The 16,569-nt window shown below is 37.5% G+C and overlaps 1 protein-coding gene across 4 annotated transcripts in view; it reads left to right on the top strand.

Moving 5' to 3' along the window:
• The first annotated feature begins 2,014 nt into the window (after window positions 1–2,014).
• The window catches only part of ncam1b (neural cell adhesion molecule 1b), a 112,657-nt gene continuing 98,102 nt past the window's right edge, over window positions 2,015–16,569 (top strand). For all 4 annotated transcript variants that reach the window (XM_017490150.3, XM_017490152.3, XM_017490154.3 and 1 more), the window contains exon 1: window positions 2,015–2,284. In XM_017490150.3, the coding sequence (XP_017345639.1) occupies window positions 2,209–2,284 (76 nt within the window). In that variant the 5' untranslated portion in view covers window positions 2,015–2,208. The remainder of the gene's footprint in view (window positions 2,285–16,569) is intronic.

Here is a 16,569-nt window from a genome sequence, read left to right on the forward strand (position 1 = left end):
CTATTTCAATAACTTGCTCATGAAAGAAGGGTGTGGCTAGGACAGACTTCCTTTACGGAACACACTTCTAAATGCGTGATCTAATCCTGTTTATGTTCAACAAGCCACTGCAACATTGCACAAGCTATTTTGTGATGGCAACAAGTTTAACAAGAGATTTTGAGGAACAAATGTACATGGATAACTGCGTTAGAGAATTGTATTGTGTATGATTAGACATAATCCTGTATTTGTCTGGTCTATTGAAGCTGTTGTCAGACTTGTTACTTATTTGACAAACAGTAAATAAGATTAGATCACACATTCTGCAGTACAGTATGTTTTTGTCTAAATCGGAAGTGCTCATGATTTGAAAAGTCAGCCTTCAACTTAGTTGGAATTCTATAGATAGACAATTTTAATTAAAGTGTTGTCATTGCCACCCATAGCATATTCAAAATATCAAAAATGTAAATTGAACACTGCTTACTTGAACTGTATGTGCATGTTTTCTTTAGACAAGTAAAAATATACTGTTTTTACCCAACTGTAGAACAGCATCTAGTTTCAGCAGGTAGTGCTGCTGCCTCACAGCTTCCATATCCATATGGGTTTCTTAAAGGTTCTCTGGTTTCCTTCTACCTCCAAAACCATAATATTGTCTGGTTAGTCTATACTGTGCCTTGGTGTGAATGTGTGTGGGCATGATGTTCTATGTTGGATCGTCGTCCCATTCAGGGTGTATTCCTGCCTCCGACCCAGTGTTCCTGGGATAGGCTCATGACCCTGACCAGGAAAGAAAGCTCCAGAAGCTAAAGTTCCAGAAGATGAATGAATGTATTAAATCAAGAATTGTGCACAAATAAAATAGAGAAACTTTTACGTAAACATGATTTCTTGACTTAGATTTAGTAACCAGTAGCCACATGATAATAATTTGCATATCATACATTGTGCACAAGAAGAAGCAAAAAAGAAGAAAACATTTAATAGCCCTTTCAGGGTATTATACAGTTTGATGCATGTTTTTTTTTAATATTTTTTTTTTATCTGAGATGGAGGCTATTACATTTTGCTGTGAATGAGTTTCAGATTTTCAAAGAAACAGGTAAATATACAGAAATCTTTATAACGTTTCCACATAAAAACAAAACAAAACAAAAAACAACCCAGGTTGTGCTTGGCATATTTTGAGACTTTGGCTCTGAGGGTAACATTGTTCTTTATTAGTCAGGCCACATGGAGGTTTTCTAAGGCCAGGGCCCTCTCAGGGTTCAGCTGAAGACAAAAGAGTGTATCAGTTCATTCATCCATGAGTGACATCATTATTTAGAGACTGAGAGATGAGATGAAAACAAAATCCTTCAACACAACCATTTCACTGTCTATTTCTTTGTCTACTGTAACCCTGCTAAAGTAACAGCTTAGACCAGCCGGAATTCGATTCTGGCCCAAACTGGTTTAGCTGGTCAGCCAACATGGCGGTGCTGGTTAACTAGCAGAACCTTGCTGGTGAAGCTCATCTTACATGGGTGTTTTCCCAAGCAGGTTACTTGAAGATGCTCCGTTTAGAAACACATTGACGATTAAAAACAACAACAACAACAACAACAACAACATTCTGACAAGCTGATATTAAATTCCTAAAATCATCCAATTGGCATTAAAAAAAATCCGTGTAGTAGCAGCCTACTGAATTCTAAACACAGAGCTCGAACATCCATCTTCCTCTGAAAACCGAGTCACACGACGCTAAGTCTGTTTTGGGATGGATACTCTTTCCCAAGCTTCCCGGCATAACCACAGTGCTTAGACATGAAGTGCACTATGTAGTGTCTAGCAGCCATTATTCCTTTCTGTATATAATGCAGTAGTGTAGGGAACAGGGAGGTGTTTTGGGATGGAGCCCCTCTAAGGAGGGGGATAGGGGGGGGGGGGGGGGGGGGGTGTTCGCGCACAGTTTCCCAAGCTTCCCAACGGATGAATGATTGGGCGGATGGACTGTGTGTATGTGTGTGTGTGTGTGTTGTGTGTGTGTGTGTGCGCGCGCGCGCGCTGTACGAAAGCAGCCTGTATGCAAGCGCGCCTACTTCTGCCTCGTTGACACACGGGCGTGCTATTTTAAAGTGCAACACTGACAAAACCGTTGCTATTTAGCAAAAATTTAATTCAGCAAACAGTAACTCCAAGTCCACGTTGAATTCACACGGACTATTTAGTTATAGCTGCATGAGGGAAAACCGAGTGATGGCAATGTTTCTGACCAAGGAGATAATCTTGATCTTTCTTTTCCTGGGCAGTGCAGGTAAGATTCGCTTTAAAAGCATTGCGCATTTCTCCTCTTCACTTTGTGCCGAGAAAAGATGGTGTGCAGCAATATATTCTTTTTGCGTTTGGTTAAAAATAAATAAATAAAGAAATAAAAATGATCTAACCTAGCTTGATGGATGGAGAGTCAAGTGGAAGGTGCACGAGCGGACCTGTTTGAACGGTGCGTTTATTTATCACACACAGGCTGCATTCAAATCGCACTGGCTAGTTCATCTAGCTAGCTAGGTCGCTTAATCTGATGCTGGAGGGTTAAACCGATTTCGTTGAAAAAACCCCATAAAGTCCTCATCGGTCTGACTTTTTAACATTTTATTATATTTATATATGGGCGACATAAGGTAGACATTATCTTAGTAGTTACCACCATAAATGTTTTCAGACAGATCTGACAATAACAGCCTCTTTATTTTAACTCTCCTTTTCTTGGAATAGTCATCTTAAAATTGTGCTTTTTAAAACTGGGTCGCAGCTTTAATAAATACTCTTACATATAGCCAGTTTCAGAATTATTAGTCAGTATATAAAAATATATATGTATCATTAAAAAAAAAATAAAATAAAATAAATGTATTTAAGATATCTTGAATTGAGCCTGCCAGAAGAGCATCTCCATTTTTTTAAACGGTATATCTGACAGGTTATTTAACCGCATGTGTGTGTGTATGAGAGAGAGAGAGAGATAGAGTGTATACTGTATGTGTTTAGATAGCTGGTTACTTAACCGTGAGTGTGTTTGTGTTTAAATTGCTAACTGGCTAACGCTTCTCGGATGTCGCGTGCACGAGATGGTTTAGGTGACAGTTTAGCTCATGTCCACTCGCGGCACGCGCGGTCAGTAGCCAATCACAGGTCGGGGAATTTGGGCGGGAACTGACCACTGCTAATCACGTAGCTACGTGGGGTTTCTAAAACACGACTCTATGTTGCATGATGTTAATAATAGAAACGTAGTCGTGACCATGTTGGGGATTTCCATTATTTTCTGACGCTACTAGTTCTGTGTTGGAAACACGTCTGTGGAAAATTGTGAGAAAAGAAGCTCTGGTTTTGTTTTGTTCTTAAGAGCCAACGATAAAACTAGACTGTTATCCCTTGCTTGAAATTTCCTCCTATGAAACCTCATGGTAACTGTGCTAGCAATGCCCCATGACATCATTGTGACAAACAACCATGAACTCCTCACATGAATACTGATATCACACCAACCTAAAAGTTACCACCAGGATGAATTCTTCCTTTAAGCATTATTAAGTTATAAACATGCAGTAGTTCATTATAGCAAACAGATTTACTCTGAACATTGTTGGACCATCAAACTGTTATCAATCTTGACGTAAGGATTCTTTAAGCTTATTGCTTTACAGTGCATGAATATATGCTGTGAATTTGTATATGATTGGGTTTTTTTTTTTCGCCAGCAAGCAAAAGTATTATACTGGTAGCGTGAGCATTTTACTGAACACCGTGTCTTCCTGTTAAGAAGATTTTACCTTTACAGCACTTTTGGGAACAGATAGGCAGATGTGTTCTGCTTGTTATATTGCACAGACTCTGTTATACCTGACTCCACATCCAGGAAGGCATACCATTTACACAGAGAATGACATTTGAATAGATCTGTATCTTAGTAACGAAGCTGTTTTATGACAGTAAAAGGAACTAACAATTATTTTCATAATCGGTTAATCGGCCAATTATTTTTTTGATTAATCGGGTAAAAAAAAAAAATCCCAATTTCGATACCATTTTTTCATTCATTAAAATTAAAATCCACAAACTGAGTGTTACAAATATAAACGTAAGACTAAAACGACATTGACACAACTGTTTGTCCAATTGCTACGCTTTGTAAAGTTTGCAGGTTACAGTCTTCTACACTATATTTAATATAGTTTTTTTTATAGCTTTTTCCCGCTGTCACTTAACGATTACACGACTCAGTCTGATGGTGACTGTGGTCATGTTGGGCATAACAGGTAACGGTGACTTTGGGTATTCTGCTAAAGGTAGTGGCGTCGCATTATGTGCGTTTGACATCATGTGCCATCATCTGGGAAACGGCTTATGCTTCCGGTTAGTAAAAAAACGCTCGTGTTCCATTTGAGACGATTATTACCCTTCTAAAATTCATACACCCGATGTCAGAGTGCATAGTACGTCATTTGGGACAAGACTTTAATATATACTCTCTCTGATGCGTGTTTTCGGAAGAGACGTAACGCAATGAGTAAACATGCCCCATGCCGTGAGCAGACCAACTAATCGATAATGAGATTAGATGAAAACGATTTAATCGATAAGTTGTTGCAGCTCTAAAACGAACTGTCATTTGAGTGTGAATAATGAATCAGCTTCAGCTGATCTTTAGCTTCATCAGATGCAAGCTCCCACCCACTAGTCCCTAATTTATGTTGTATGCATACAACATATGAGACATCATGCACTGTCCATCTAATTTACATGAATCTCCCCCTTGCGCCCCCCAATTTAAGCACCATTTATAATAGTGATCCAGTAAGCTACAGCTATTAAAGATCTGACAAAAGAAGTAAATGAAGAGGAGGAAAATGTGTTTCAGTGAAGCTGAGTTAAGAGGTGCTTATGTCCAGTGTTGGTAAAAATATAATTCAAGGTAAACACAACATAAAAACTTGAAATAAAATAATAGAGGAAAGGCTATTTGTTAACATTTTTCCTCCTTGTTCACAAAGGAACAAAGAGGGAAACATGTTTAACAATATTGCAATGTGTTTTGGGATTGGCAATCTTTTACTTTTACAGAAGTGAATGATATAGGTACTGATATTTATGGCAGTGTGGTCTGTTTTTGGGTGATTTTGGAGTGACATGTAAAGAACACTCTCCACTACCATCATCATTAAAACACCAATTGAGGGAATCTCTTTTGGAAGAATGGTGCTCCATTGTACAGTCCTAGAGACTTGTAGAATTGACACCACACTGCATGTAAGCTGTTCGGTGGCGTGTGGTGGTGCAACTTCTTACAAAGACAGTTTGTGTTGTTTTTTTCCATCTATATAATGCCCTACATAGGGTAGAGAATACAATATTTCATTGCATGCGTGGTGCATTAGTCATAGTTTTTTAATTATCTCTGCACTGTTTGAAAAGTGCCTAAGCTGATTGACATTGAGCCAAAGTTGATTGACATTAAGCTAGCCATTTAACCTTATCTAGCTAGCTAAACACTGTAGTGAGCAAAACTCACAGTGGGGTTTAGCAGACTGAAAAGGCTTGATTCTGTGATAAGTGAACCATTTTTTGTGTGGATTTGGATATCTTTTCCTGCTGGAAGATCCAAACACAACCCAGTTTTCGCTTCCTGCCTATAACCGATATTCACATATATAACACAATAATGAACCAAGAAACTGAGTTGTATTCATTGTTGTTAATAAATAGCATTAGATAAATGTGGTTTGTTCTAAAACACTTAAACACTGTTGGTTTATTGACGTGATTACCACTGATATCGATTTAGTGGACCCTTAATGTCATCTCTACCCAACTGATATACAGTATCTGCGGTGGTTTGGGAAAACATGTCAAATGTATCTGCGGCTGAATTCTGTCCAAAATTCTGCCTTTTGGCTAAAATCAGGTATTTCTGTATATATCATACTTTGACACCTTAAATTTAAGAAATTGTAAATATATTTCACCAAAATGATGTATATGATTTTTATACGACTTTGTAAGCCAGTTTAATAAACGTGGTAGTAAAAATCACAATCAGTCTATATAAAGATGTTCAAAACCTTGATAGCTAAGTGAGATTTCCTTACACAGTGAATGTCACACGTTGAACAAGTTCTTGGATAGCTTCTAGATAGGACTCCATGTTTGTTTTGGAACGGCAACTTTTCACAAGGCAAATCCTGATGGTTAGAATAAAGGTCCTACCCACCCAAATGTGGTGTTTCACTTGGAAATAGATCACTTTATGGAAGAAAAATTAGTTAGAATTTCCATTTCACTTTATCTTTTAGAAGTACTGTCTTCTGTAACAAATGGGAGGTGTAGACGACAGGGTCTTTATCTAGAATAATTCAGGAATCATCACCATTGTTACAGAGATCAAATAGGCAAGATCAATTATATCTGTAGTCAAAGGCATATCTATAATCAAAAGACTCCCAGAGAAAGACTCTGTGGTACTGATAAGGACGTATATGTTGTTCTAAGAACAAGAGTCACATGAAAATTATTTATTTTCCCGATGTCAGTGATTTTCCTGTAGTACAAGGAATGTGAGTGAGCCTTTCTGTGAACAAACAACATACTGTGCTTGTCCTAATCATTAAAGTCCCCTTGAAACTATCTCCAATGAAGTTTTGTGTCTTTTAGTATGAATATTTTCTCCATAAGGCTATCTATAAGCTAGTGTGCTCCAAACAATTAAACAATTCGCATTTAGAAGATATACACATTCAAAATTTACAGACTCTCTCTACCACCAATATGGATCAGCAGTTTTGATTACATCATTCTGCACTTCAGCTTCTCATCAGATTTTCTGTCCAATCAAATGCTCTCTAGAATATGAAGTTTCCCGCCCCCCAACATTATAAAAATCCATGGTACTAACCGTCAAAGTACGGCTTAGCCCAGTCTGTGAGTTAAGCAAAACACTGTTGTCTATTTAAAAAGTGGGAGGAGCCATTCAATATGTTCGGCCCTGACTTCCTGTTTCTGTGTAAATTACGGGTGTGTCTCAGTCAGCTCCCTAATTCAGTAGTCAGGGCACTGATCAGACAGTCTGCCATTTTAATGGCTGTCTCAATCGCAAAATCCTTCTAGTGTACTGGAACGTTGGCTCCCTAAAAAAATCCCACAGTGCACCACACAAGCCAGGGAGCATTGATGGTCATTATGTTTACTTGCTGGAAATTACATCATGTTTTCTGAAGCCTCTCAGCTCGATAAAAATGGCAGATGAACTCTGAGCCATCTTCTGCCTACAAATGTAAGTAACATGTTATAGTTGTTGTAGCTCTCTAGAGCTGCAACAACTAATCGATAAAATCGAGAATAATCAATTATTAAAATCGTTGTCAACTAATCTCATTATCAATTAGTTGGTCTGCACGCAGCACGGGGTGCGTTTACTCACTGTGTTACTTCTGTTCCTAAAACACGCTTTGAAGAGTAAATACTAAAGTTGTGTAATAAATGACGTACTATACACTTACACTACACACTATATACTCTACCGTCTAGTGTATAAATTTTAGAAAGGAAATAACATCTCAAAAGGAACACAAACATTTTTTTTTACTAATCGGAAGTATAAGCCGCTTCCCAGTCGATGGCACATGACGCTAGCTTTAACAGATACCCAGAGTCACCGACAATGACTTTCTTCAGTTTACTGTTTGTGAACTTTACCTTTTATAAAAAGTAATGCATAAATACAATTATATAATATAAACTTATATATAATATAAACTAATTTATACGTATTTATGCATTATTTTTAAGGATGCACAAAAAGCACAGAATTAAACTACGGTCCTAAATGAATAATATATATTCTGGTGTGTGTGTGTGTGTGTGTGTGTGTGTGTGTGTGTGTGTTGGGTTCTTTTCAGTCTTATATAATTGGACAAATAGTTGTGTAAAGTTTTAGTCTGAAGTTTATATTGCAACACTCAGTTTGAGGATTTTATTTTAAATATAGGGGAAAAAAATGGTACTGAAAGTTTGCCCTGCCCATCCAATTTATCGATTCATTGAAAATATAATCGGCCAACTAATTGATTATGAATTAGTTGCAGCCCTATAGCTCTCAAATGATTACTTACGCTTTTTACGCATATCTATATGCGGTTCGTTTAATGATTTTTAAAAAAAAATCCACTATATAGCTTGTGATTAAGCTAACACATCTATATGACATATAAAAAGTAAAAAAAAATTACATTTTTAATTTTTGGTAACGTTCTACAATGCAAGTACTGGAAATTGAGTTATCAGTGTCCCAATGTGTAGTGAGCCAGGGTCCTTACCTGTACCCAAACTCATGTACACGATACGATTCATGTATACTCCCTATGATTCACGATGCAGGGAACTGATCGAGACACACCAACTGTCAACACATCAAATAATGCTGCATGTTTCAAGGCACTTCATGACGACTTTAAATCAGTGGTAGAATTCACAGATTCACTCTATGATGACTGTTTTATTAGGAATCATGTATCTAATTCTTATCGTTATCACATGTAATTTACACAAGGAACACATTGTCAAGGTTTTGATAAAATCAATTAAATGAATAAAGTCACTTATGTTAACAAGACGGACAAATTTTGTCTCGCTGTAGACATGATTACATCATAACACGATTTTGTCACCCTGTCGACATCATAAGCATAGGACGAGCAGCAGAGCTCAGTGGTCATCCGCCATGAAATTGAGCAGGGAAGCAGTGAAGCTATAGGTTTCACCCTCAAACAGGGTGGCACTTAAATTTTCTTTGAGCTACCATAATCACTCTCTAAGATACACACAGTGTCAATTTATAATCTCACTCTGAATAACTGCACGTGAAGTGCACCGAAGGATCAGATCAGAGAAAAGGCTTTCTCATCCTTATTCTTGTGTTTAGCAAGCGCACTAGCATTATCTGACTAGCCTGCTATCTTGGCACCATGTTCTGATCTTGCACAATGACCACAATTAAAAAACTGTTGCATCAGGTGATTGGGTTAGCGTTTCACAAACACATTGTTTCTGGAAATAATTTGGAAAATTTGACATTTCACATGTCTCTGATTTATCACGTCACACATTATTAGCACATCGTCTTATAAGCTTATTGCGCATAACATTTTTCTCCATACTGTGCAGCCCTAGTAATGATATGAAAAAATGAGACACATGTAATGCAGCATGATATATTCATATAAATTATAACTAAAAGCTACAGCCTGCTGGAACATTGCCTAAATCATAATGCACTTTAAATTCTGAGCGCACATTAATAATTAGTTCATGGATAGATTTTGCTTTTATATGTATGGATGGATCACATCCATCTTCTCTATTTTTGAATAATTCATTTGACATCAGTAGTTTCAAACCTGAAAATATCTGTGTTGTGAACACCAGAAAATCTTCAACAGCAGTAATAGGTTACTAACTACATTTATTAACTGGTTTACTGAAAAAGCGATGGAACATGGGAGTGTGATTTTAATGGATATGGATGCACTTCACAGTGTACTTAGACACAAGTGAAAACAATAGACAGCACATAAAAAGTGTGAAACAAGCTATGTATCTCACCTCCTTAACTATGTCTGGTAGCCTGGGAAATGGTGAGGTTTTGATGTTTTCTACTCTATATAGCTGTGAAAACTACAGACTTAAATGTGTTTTCTCTTTCTCTTTTGCATGTGTCTCAGCCACAAATTCTAACGTTTTTAAAATCTGGTTAGCGCCAAAAGTGAGAAGTGAGGAAAATGCATTTAAATATTCGACTAGTGGTGTGGTGTGGTGCAGGAGCATCTGGGAGATTTTGAGAGTCAATATCAGATTACAAACTGAATTGATTATGCTAATGCCATTTCACTATATGGCACAGGGAAGGTATGTGAAACCTGACATGACACTATTGTTGGTTTTTTTTTTTTTTTTTCTCGTCCGTGATTCTCCGTGGACTGAGTCACAAATCAGAAGATGTTTAGAGGTTGCACTTTAGTTGAAAATTTAGTTTAATTGAGGATTTTAATTAAAAGACTTTTGTCTTTTTTTAAGTGATTAGTACAAATGAAACATGCTCAATATGACCAAAGGTTAAAAAGGTCAGTTTTGATTTCAGGCTGTCTTTAAGAACGCATTGAGCATGCTCAGATTGTGGGCACAGTAGCTGGAACAACTGCAGTGTGATCTTGCCCAGCGTAGGGACGCATTAATCAAGGTTAGTAGACAGCAATAGCAGCCACGGCTGACTCTGTGCAGGTTGCCAGCGAGGCTTCCCAGCACCACTCTCCTCCATAGCTGCTCGTTCCAGTAAATATTATTAGTGTCCTAGTGTATGGAGGTGGTATCTCCTACTGTGCTTACTGTATCTCACTCACCTGGACGAACCTTGCTGAAAAATTTAAGATCCAAACACAGGAATAAAGTGAATGAATGGGATACCTCTATTCTGAAGGCAAACAGATATGAAATAACGATCAAAGGGTTTACAGCTCTTCTTATGTCTGTCCACATAACAGCTTTCACATTACCAATTTTTCATGCAAATCGTGTTCTGTTTAAGACTAAACTGCCAGTATGAAAGCCCCCTTAGAGAAGACTTTTGTTCTTCAAAAGGTTCCAGATTTGGTGGAAATGTGCAAATAGAGGAGTAGCAAGTCTGTCTTCGTCCTATAGCCTTCTACTGAACCAGCATCAGTGACTGTTCCTGCTGGACAACATAGAAAGTGCTACGAAAGTGCATGTTGCCATGTCACACATCTTAGCTCCTGTTCCTGACTTATTCATAATGTCAAACTATCGCATCACCTCCAGCCTGGGTTCTACCAAACCTGACGTGAAAGTAGAAGGTTTGTGGAGGCCAATTTAATGAAATGGAGCCTGGTAATTAGCTAGCATCTCCTATATAGTATGATCCTTATGAATACAATTTTCTAACAATATTGCATCAGTTTACCTGTTTGTTTCCATATCACATGCAAGTTTTGCTGCGAGCAGATGATTTGCAAATTGTTATCGGAGGTAGTCTGAGCCCAGCTCTGACACGTGAATCCACAGAGTGCGTAGGAACACGAATTTTCCTGGCTTGACTGACTGTCCAGTTCAGCCCAGCCAAGCCTTGGCTGATACCATGATGATGCTGGGAATTCAGTTTTTTTTTCTTATATTCAACTAAGCACTGACAGTGTTGTTGGAGGAGTTTTTGTGCCTTGGACCGTCTTCTATGAGAAGTAAAAAAATATATGTGCTGACAGTAACAGTGAAAGCGCAGGATAGCCGTTGTTGTGCTGTCCCTATCTAAAACAGTAGCCTAAATTTATCACTGCCAAAGACTATTTATTGTCATTTATCAGCACACAAGTGTACAGAAGAACAAAATGTTATTTAGTGAAGCTCGGTGCTACAGTGTAAGAGATAGAAGAAGTATTGATATACAGATATTTTAATGCAATATATAGATATATAAAGATATATAAAATAAAATATAATACTTTATAAAATATAAAATAAATATAGAAAAACAAAATGGAATAGAGTTTCTCATTTCTGAGCTGGGTGGGTGGGGTCCTTCATGATACTCTTGATTCTTCTGACATATTTTTGTGTAAATGGCCTCCATGCTGGGAAGGCTTGTGTTGGTGATGTGCTGGGCAGTTTGCACTATCCAATGAGCTTGTATCTGCTACGTTGCTGCTGCCGTAGCACAGCGTGATGGGGCATGTCAGGATGATCTTCACTGCGCATCTGATGGAGGAGGAGTGGACTACTACACTCTCTAAATAAAATGCATAAACCTCAGTCAGCTGTCCCTACACGGTGATGATGACACTGTCCAGAATTCTCATGTTGAAACGTCGTACCTACTTGATGTAGAAAGCAGATTTTTTTTGTTTGTTTCTGTTTTGGATATGCAGGTTTTTCTCATGACACTAGCCTTTGTGATATGAATAGAGGGAACTGAGTGAGCTTAAATCCAGGCTTGTTTAATTATTTTTTTTCTGTGTACCCAAGGTATTGTTCCTGAATTTCCACACCTTGACGTTCTATAATATAGAACTCAGCGTCTCTACATCCTAAATTCAAGTTCAGTATTTTAAAATAAAGTGGACATATGAGTATAGTAATATATTATCAATAACAACATGTTCTCACGTTCTATCTTAACCAGTCCTGGAGTGGTGTGCCTTCTTGTTAGATTTTTTATTTTACTTGGTTTTTGTTTGCCATTGCTGTGCAACGACCACTGGGGCCATTAATCACATCAGTGAAAGTGATTTTAGATGCTACAAACCTGCAGTGGATGAAAAGCTGCATCATATATTTTTAGGATATAACCTAAATCGAATTAATTATTTGGATTGAACAGATAACATTCATATGAATATGAATATACAGTTGCAATCAAAATTCTTCAACCCCCATTGCAATTCAGGTTTATTGTCAAAATTGACAGACTTTCAGCTGTTTGCAATGAACAAATCAAACAAAAGCAATTGAAATAGTTCAACACATTGAATGCTTCAAGTGGTTTCCCCAAATTCAACTGAAAATGCAACTTACAATGATTTCTCCAGTTTCAAAATTATTCAACCCCCTGAATAGAATCTCTCACAACAGCACAAATATAATCAAGGGCTTTATTAGTTGCACCAGGTGTGCTTGAGCTGTAACAAATGAAATACCTGAACTGGCTAGGGGTTTGTTGAGTGCACACTACCTGGACGGGGCAGAAAAAGGAAGCTATCAACGGCTGCAACTAGATTTCTGTGAAAGCAGGTTGTGAAAAACCCTCTAGTGACAGCAAAAGACCTACAGCAAGACTTGGTGGCAACATGCACTGAGGTTTCAGTGAGCACAGTAATGCAAGAAAAGTCGACCCAAAATCATATAAATAAGCCACAGAAGTTTTGGGATTCTGTTCTGTGGAGCGATGAAACAAAACTGGGACTTTTTGGCACGATGGATCAGTTTTGTTTTGTTTTTTGGCAAAAGACGATAGCCTTGCTGAAGGGCCCAGCAGTGACTGCTTGGCAATAATGGGAATTGAACCCCTGACCTTCTGAGCCACCACTGCCTGCAGATTATGAGTTATAGGGATGCTCAGATCGATCGGATGCCGATCGGTATCGGCCGATAATCACATTCTATATCTTGATCGATAGTCCATAAATTTAGCCAATCTCACGAAACATGTGAGGACGTAAAACGCAAGATAACGTTAAACTTTAGCACTGCAGTCAAGTCATCACCAGTGTGGAATTATTATGAGGTCTCAAGAAACAATGAAATATTTGCCATTTGCAGTGTATTTAAAAATTTTCTTAATTTTTTCGTTGTAAAATTAATATTTGTTGTGCTTATTTATTTGATTCTCAATTAAAACAACAATCCACAACAATACTGTAAATAATATAACCAAGGCAACATCTGTGGTATTACTTTATCTGAAAAAAAAAAGAGTTAAACGTGACGGTCAAAAGAAAGCTTACATATCACTTATAAAAGACGGCATAATCTTTCCATCTAATAACTGACATTATAGATTTGGATAGGACAAAAAATCTCAGAGATACTCTGCTAATAATTGTATTATCCTAACACCTGTGTAAAATTATCCAGCCTGTATAGGGGTTTAGCTGCTTTTTCATTTTTAAAAAGCTTAAATAAACGTGCCATATCGTGTAAAAGCCCCTTGCAAACACAGGTTTCAAAAATTGTTATACTGTGCTATTATTATTATATATTATGTATTATTTCACAAAACTCAACCTTAACGTAAAGAACTCGTCGAAAGTGCCAGAGGAGAGCTTTCACCATGGTTTTACAAAAGTTTTTGTTACACAAATTGTGAGTCAGGAGTGTTGCGTGCTGTATTGTGTGCACGTTTCTAGTGGTATACAAAAAGCGGCAGAATAAGGTCAATTTGTGACTTTACTGCTACTTCCAACTGAACTGATGAATTACTGTTCTTATACTTAACTATCTTCAGTCACATAGCGGCAACTAGCTTCTTATTTACCCGTGAAGCTCAGCAAGTTGTGATTAACTTCTCATTTATACTATCATGAGATTTTGTCATCCAAATGTGGTTAATAGCACAGAAATACAGTTTGCCCACCTGTTCATAGTATTAGAGGTAGATCCTCAGTTGTAGTGCCACCACAATTTTCATTCCATTCATGTCGAAGTAGCCATTATAACACAAATTACTATGCTAAAAATGTATATTTAAAATGTTAAAAATACTGCTAGATGCAGTTTCACTTATAGTCAGATGAAAAGCTGATTGAGCAGGAAAGAACTCACTTTATTTCCTCCGGTTGGGGTAAAGGAGGTGCTGCCGTAGGCAGATGGTTAATTCTGATTGGTATTGGCTGCAAAATAAGAAATTCTGAAAATCTCTCAACTGAAAAAAGCAACAAGGTTTTCTTTTCGCAATTGATGGTAAATTAACCACAGAAGGCACAGCTAATAGAAATAGGTTGACAAGAGCTTTAACATTGCTCCAATCGCCTTGTTGCTCCCTGCCCTCGAATCCGCTCTGACTGTTCAGAGCTAATAATCTCAAGGGGTTTGGGGTTCGAGAGAGCAGTCAAATCCACACTGATGCAGGGATCTCCATTAATGTATATAGAGGGCACTTATGCGAACCGTTCATGCAAATGAGGACGGCAAGGCTGTAAGCGCATAACATGGGATGGTGAATTAACTCTGTCTTTCATAGCTGTTTTACATCTATTAATCTGTTGTTTCTATGCTAATAATTTGATTTTGATGTGCATGTACCCATTTGTAAATACTGGCAACTAAATCAAATTTGAATAAGTCATGTTGATTTATGTGGTTTTGTTCAGATATTTTTTTGATAAGGGTAATTTTATTTTATAGAATAAATTTATTCCAATGAAGCATTAGATTTCTTTCATATTTTCACCGTGAAAATACACTAATTCACAAGGGTGCCAATAATTCTGGAGTTAACCATGCAGAAATGTGTTAATAACTATTTATTAAGATACTTAACATGTTAGCATGTGTAATATATTATTTTATTAGTTTTTGTACTGATTTAGTTTCACCGGGTCAGTCCATATAACATCACAATGAAAATGGAAGATGTCCAGCTCTGTCCTCTTTTCCTCTTGATTCTCTGCACTCTTTTATTCTGTCTTTCATAGGGTGTAAAGTCCAGTATGACTCAGTGACCTCCACTGTCTGAAAGGCGTCACGCTTGCTTGGCCAACAGAAGCCGGATGTGTCATGAGTCCCACTGTGTTATCTTTGTACTTGCTCGGATGTTACATACGGAGAATGAGGCAAATCGCTACTGACCGCCAGGCCATTTCAGACATTTCAAATGATGTGTTCATTAGACAAGTAGTCATTAACTTTATCAGCGCGAAAGAAAAAAAAGTATTGATGGCAATTTTTCATAACATCATCCATTTAAGAAAGACACATCACCCTTTTAGCTAAATTAGTGGTTTGAGATGACAGCATGACATAAATGTTTAAATAATGTGATTCACTGAACCACATAGGATGATTAAATCCTGTTCAGACAGGGTAAGCTGTGCAGGCGCAATAAAACTTTAGTAGCAGGGTTTATTCTGTTTAAAATAGTAACATTTTAATATAAACTAAGATGCAATGAGGGATGTTTATTTATTCAGTATTGTGCCAGTGGCCATTGGGTTCAAGGGTAATGCCATTATAAGCTAATCTAACTGAAAAATATTCATAGGACAGGTGCTGGTAATCACTTAGTGTTGGTTTAAAATAAAATGCAGGGATGGACAAATCACCAGGCCGGAAAGAGGAGATTTTGTGTCCGGGCTCTTATTTATAATTTTTTATAATTATTATTTAATATTATTTTTTTCTGATGGACAAGTACAGTCAGTAGGCTAGCAGTAACTAGCATTTTTCCCCTTCACCTGTTCAACACCCAGAGAAAGAAACCCTCCTGACTTTTGACTCCCACGAAACAAAACTTTTATTTGGTGTGTATTATGAAACGCTTCACGTTGGTACAATGCACATCGATGTTGTAGCTATAGCTCACATTACTCACTCTGAATCCCACTGCCTGCTGCACTACACACGTCGGCTTTTACTCGTCGGATTAATTAGCACAGGTGACACGAACATGTGGAAATACTGAACAACTAGTCAAAATGAAACTCTGTAAAGCTATCATAGAAGTAAACACAAGCCTCGAAATTGCAACCATTTTGGGTGCATTTGGGATCAAAAGTTAATCTGTGTGACCTCAAAATATATTTGGGAGCATTTGTGCGAGTGAAAATAATTGTTATGGTGTGACCGGTTTTCATTTTTCTACTAAACGTTCGCTGAGTATGTACCTGCTGTGAGCCGATACAGTGACTGGTCCACCATTCTATCCAATGTTACACAACCAATTAAACTTCATCTTTATCATTCTTAACTTTAATGCAGATTTTAGATTGGTTAATATTAACCGTCAATCACTCCCAGGACTTGAATTTCAGCACGTGATTTTGGGGA

Source organism: Ictalurus punctatus, chromosome 17, assembly GCF_001660625.3.
Source record: "Ictalurus punctatus breed USDA103 chromosome 17, Coco_2.0, whole genome shotgun sequence".
Taxonomy (NCBI): domain Eukaryota; kingdom Metazoa; phylum Chordata; class Actinopteri; order Siluriformes; family Ictaluridae; genus Ictalurus; species Ictalurus punctatus.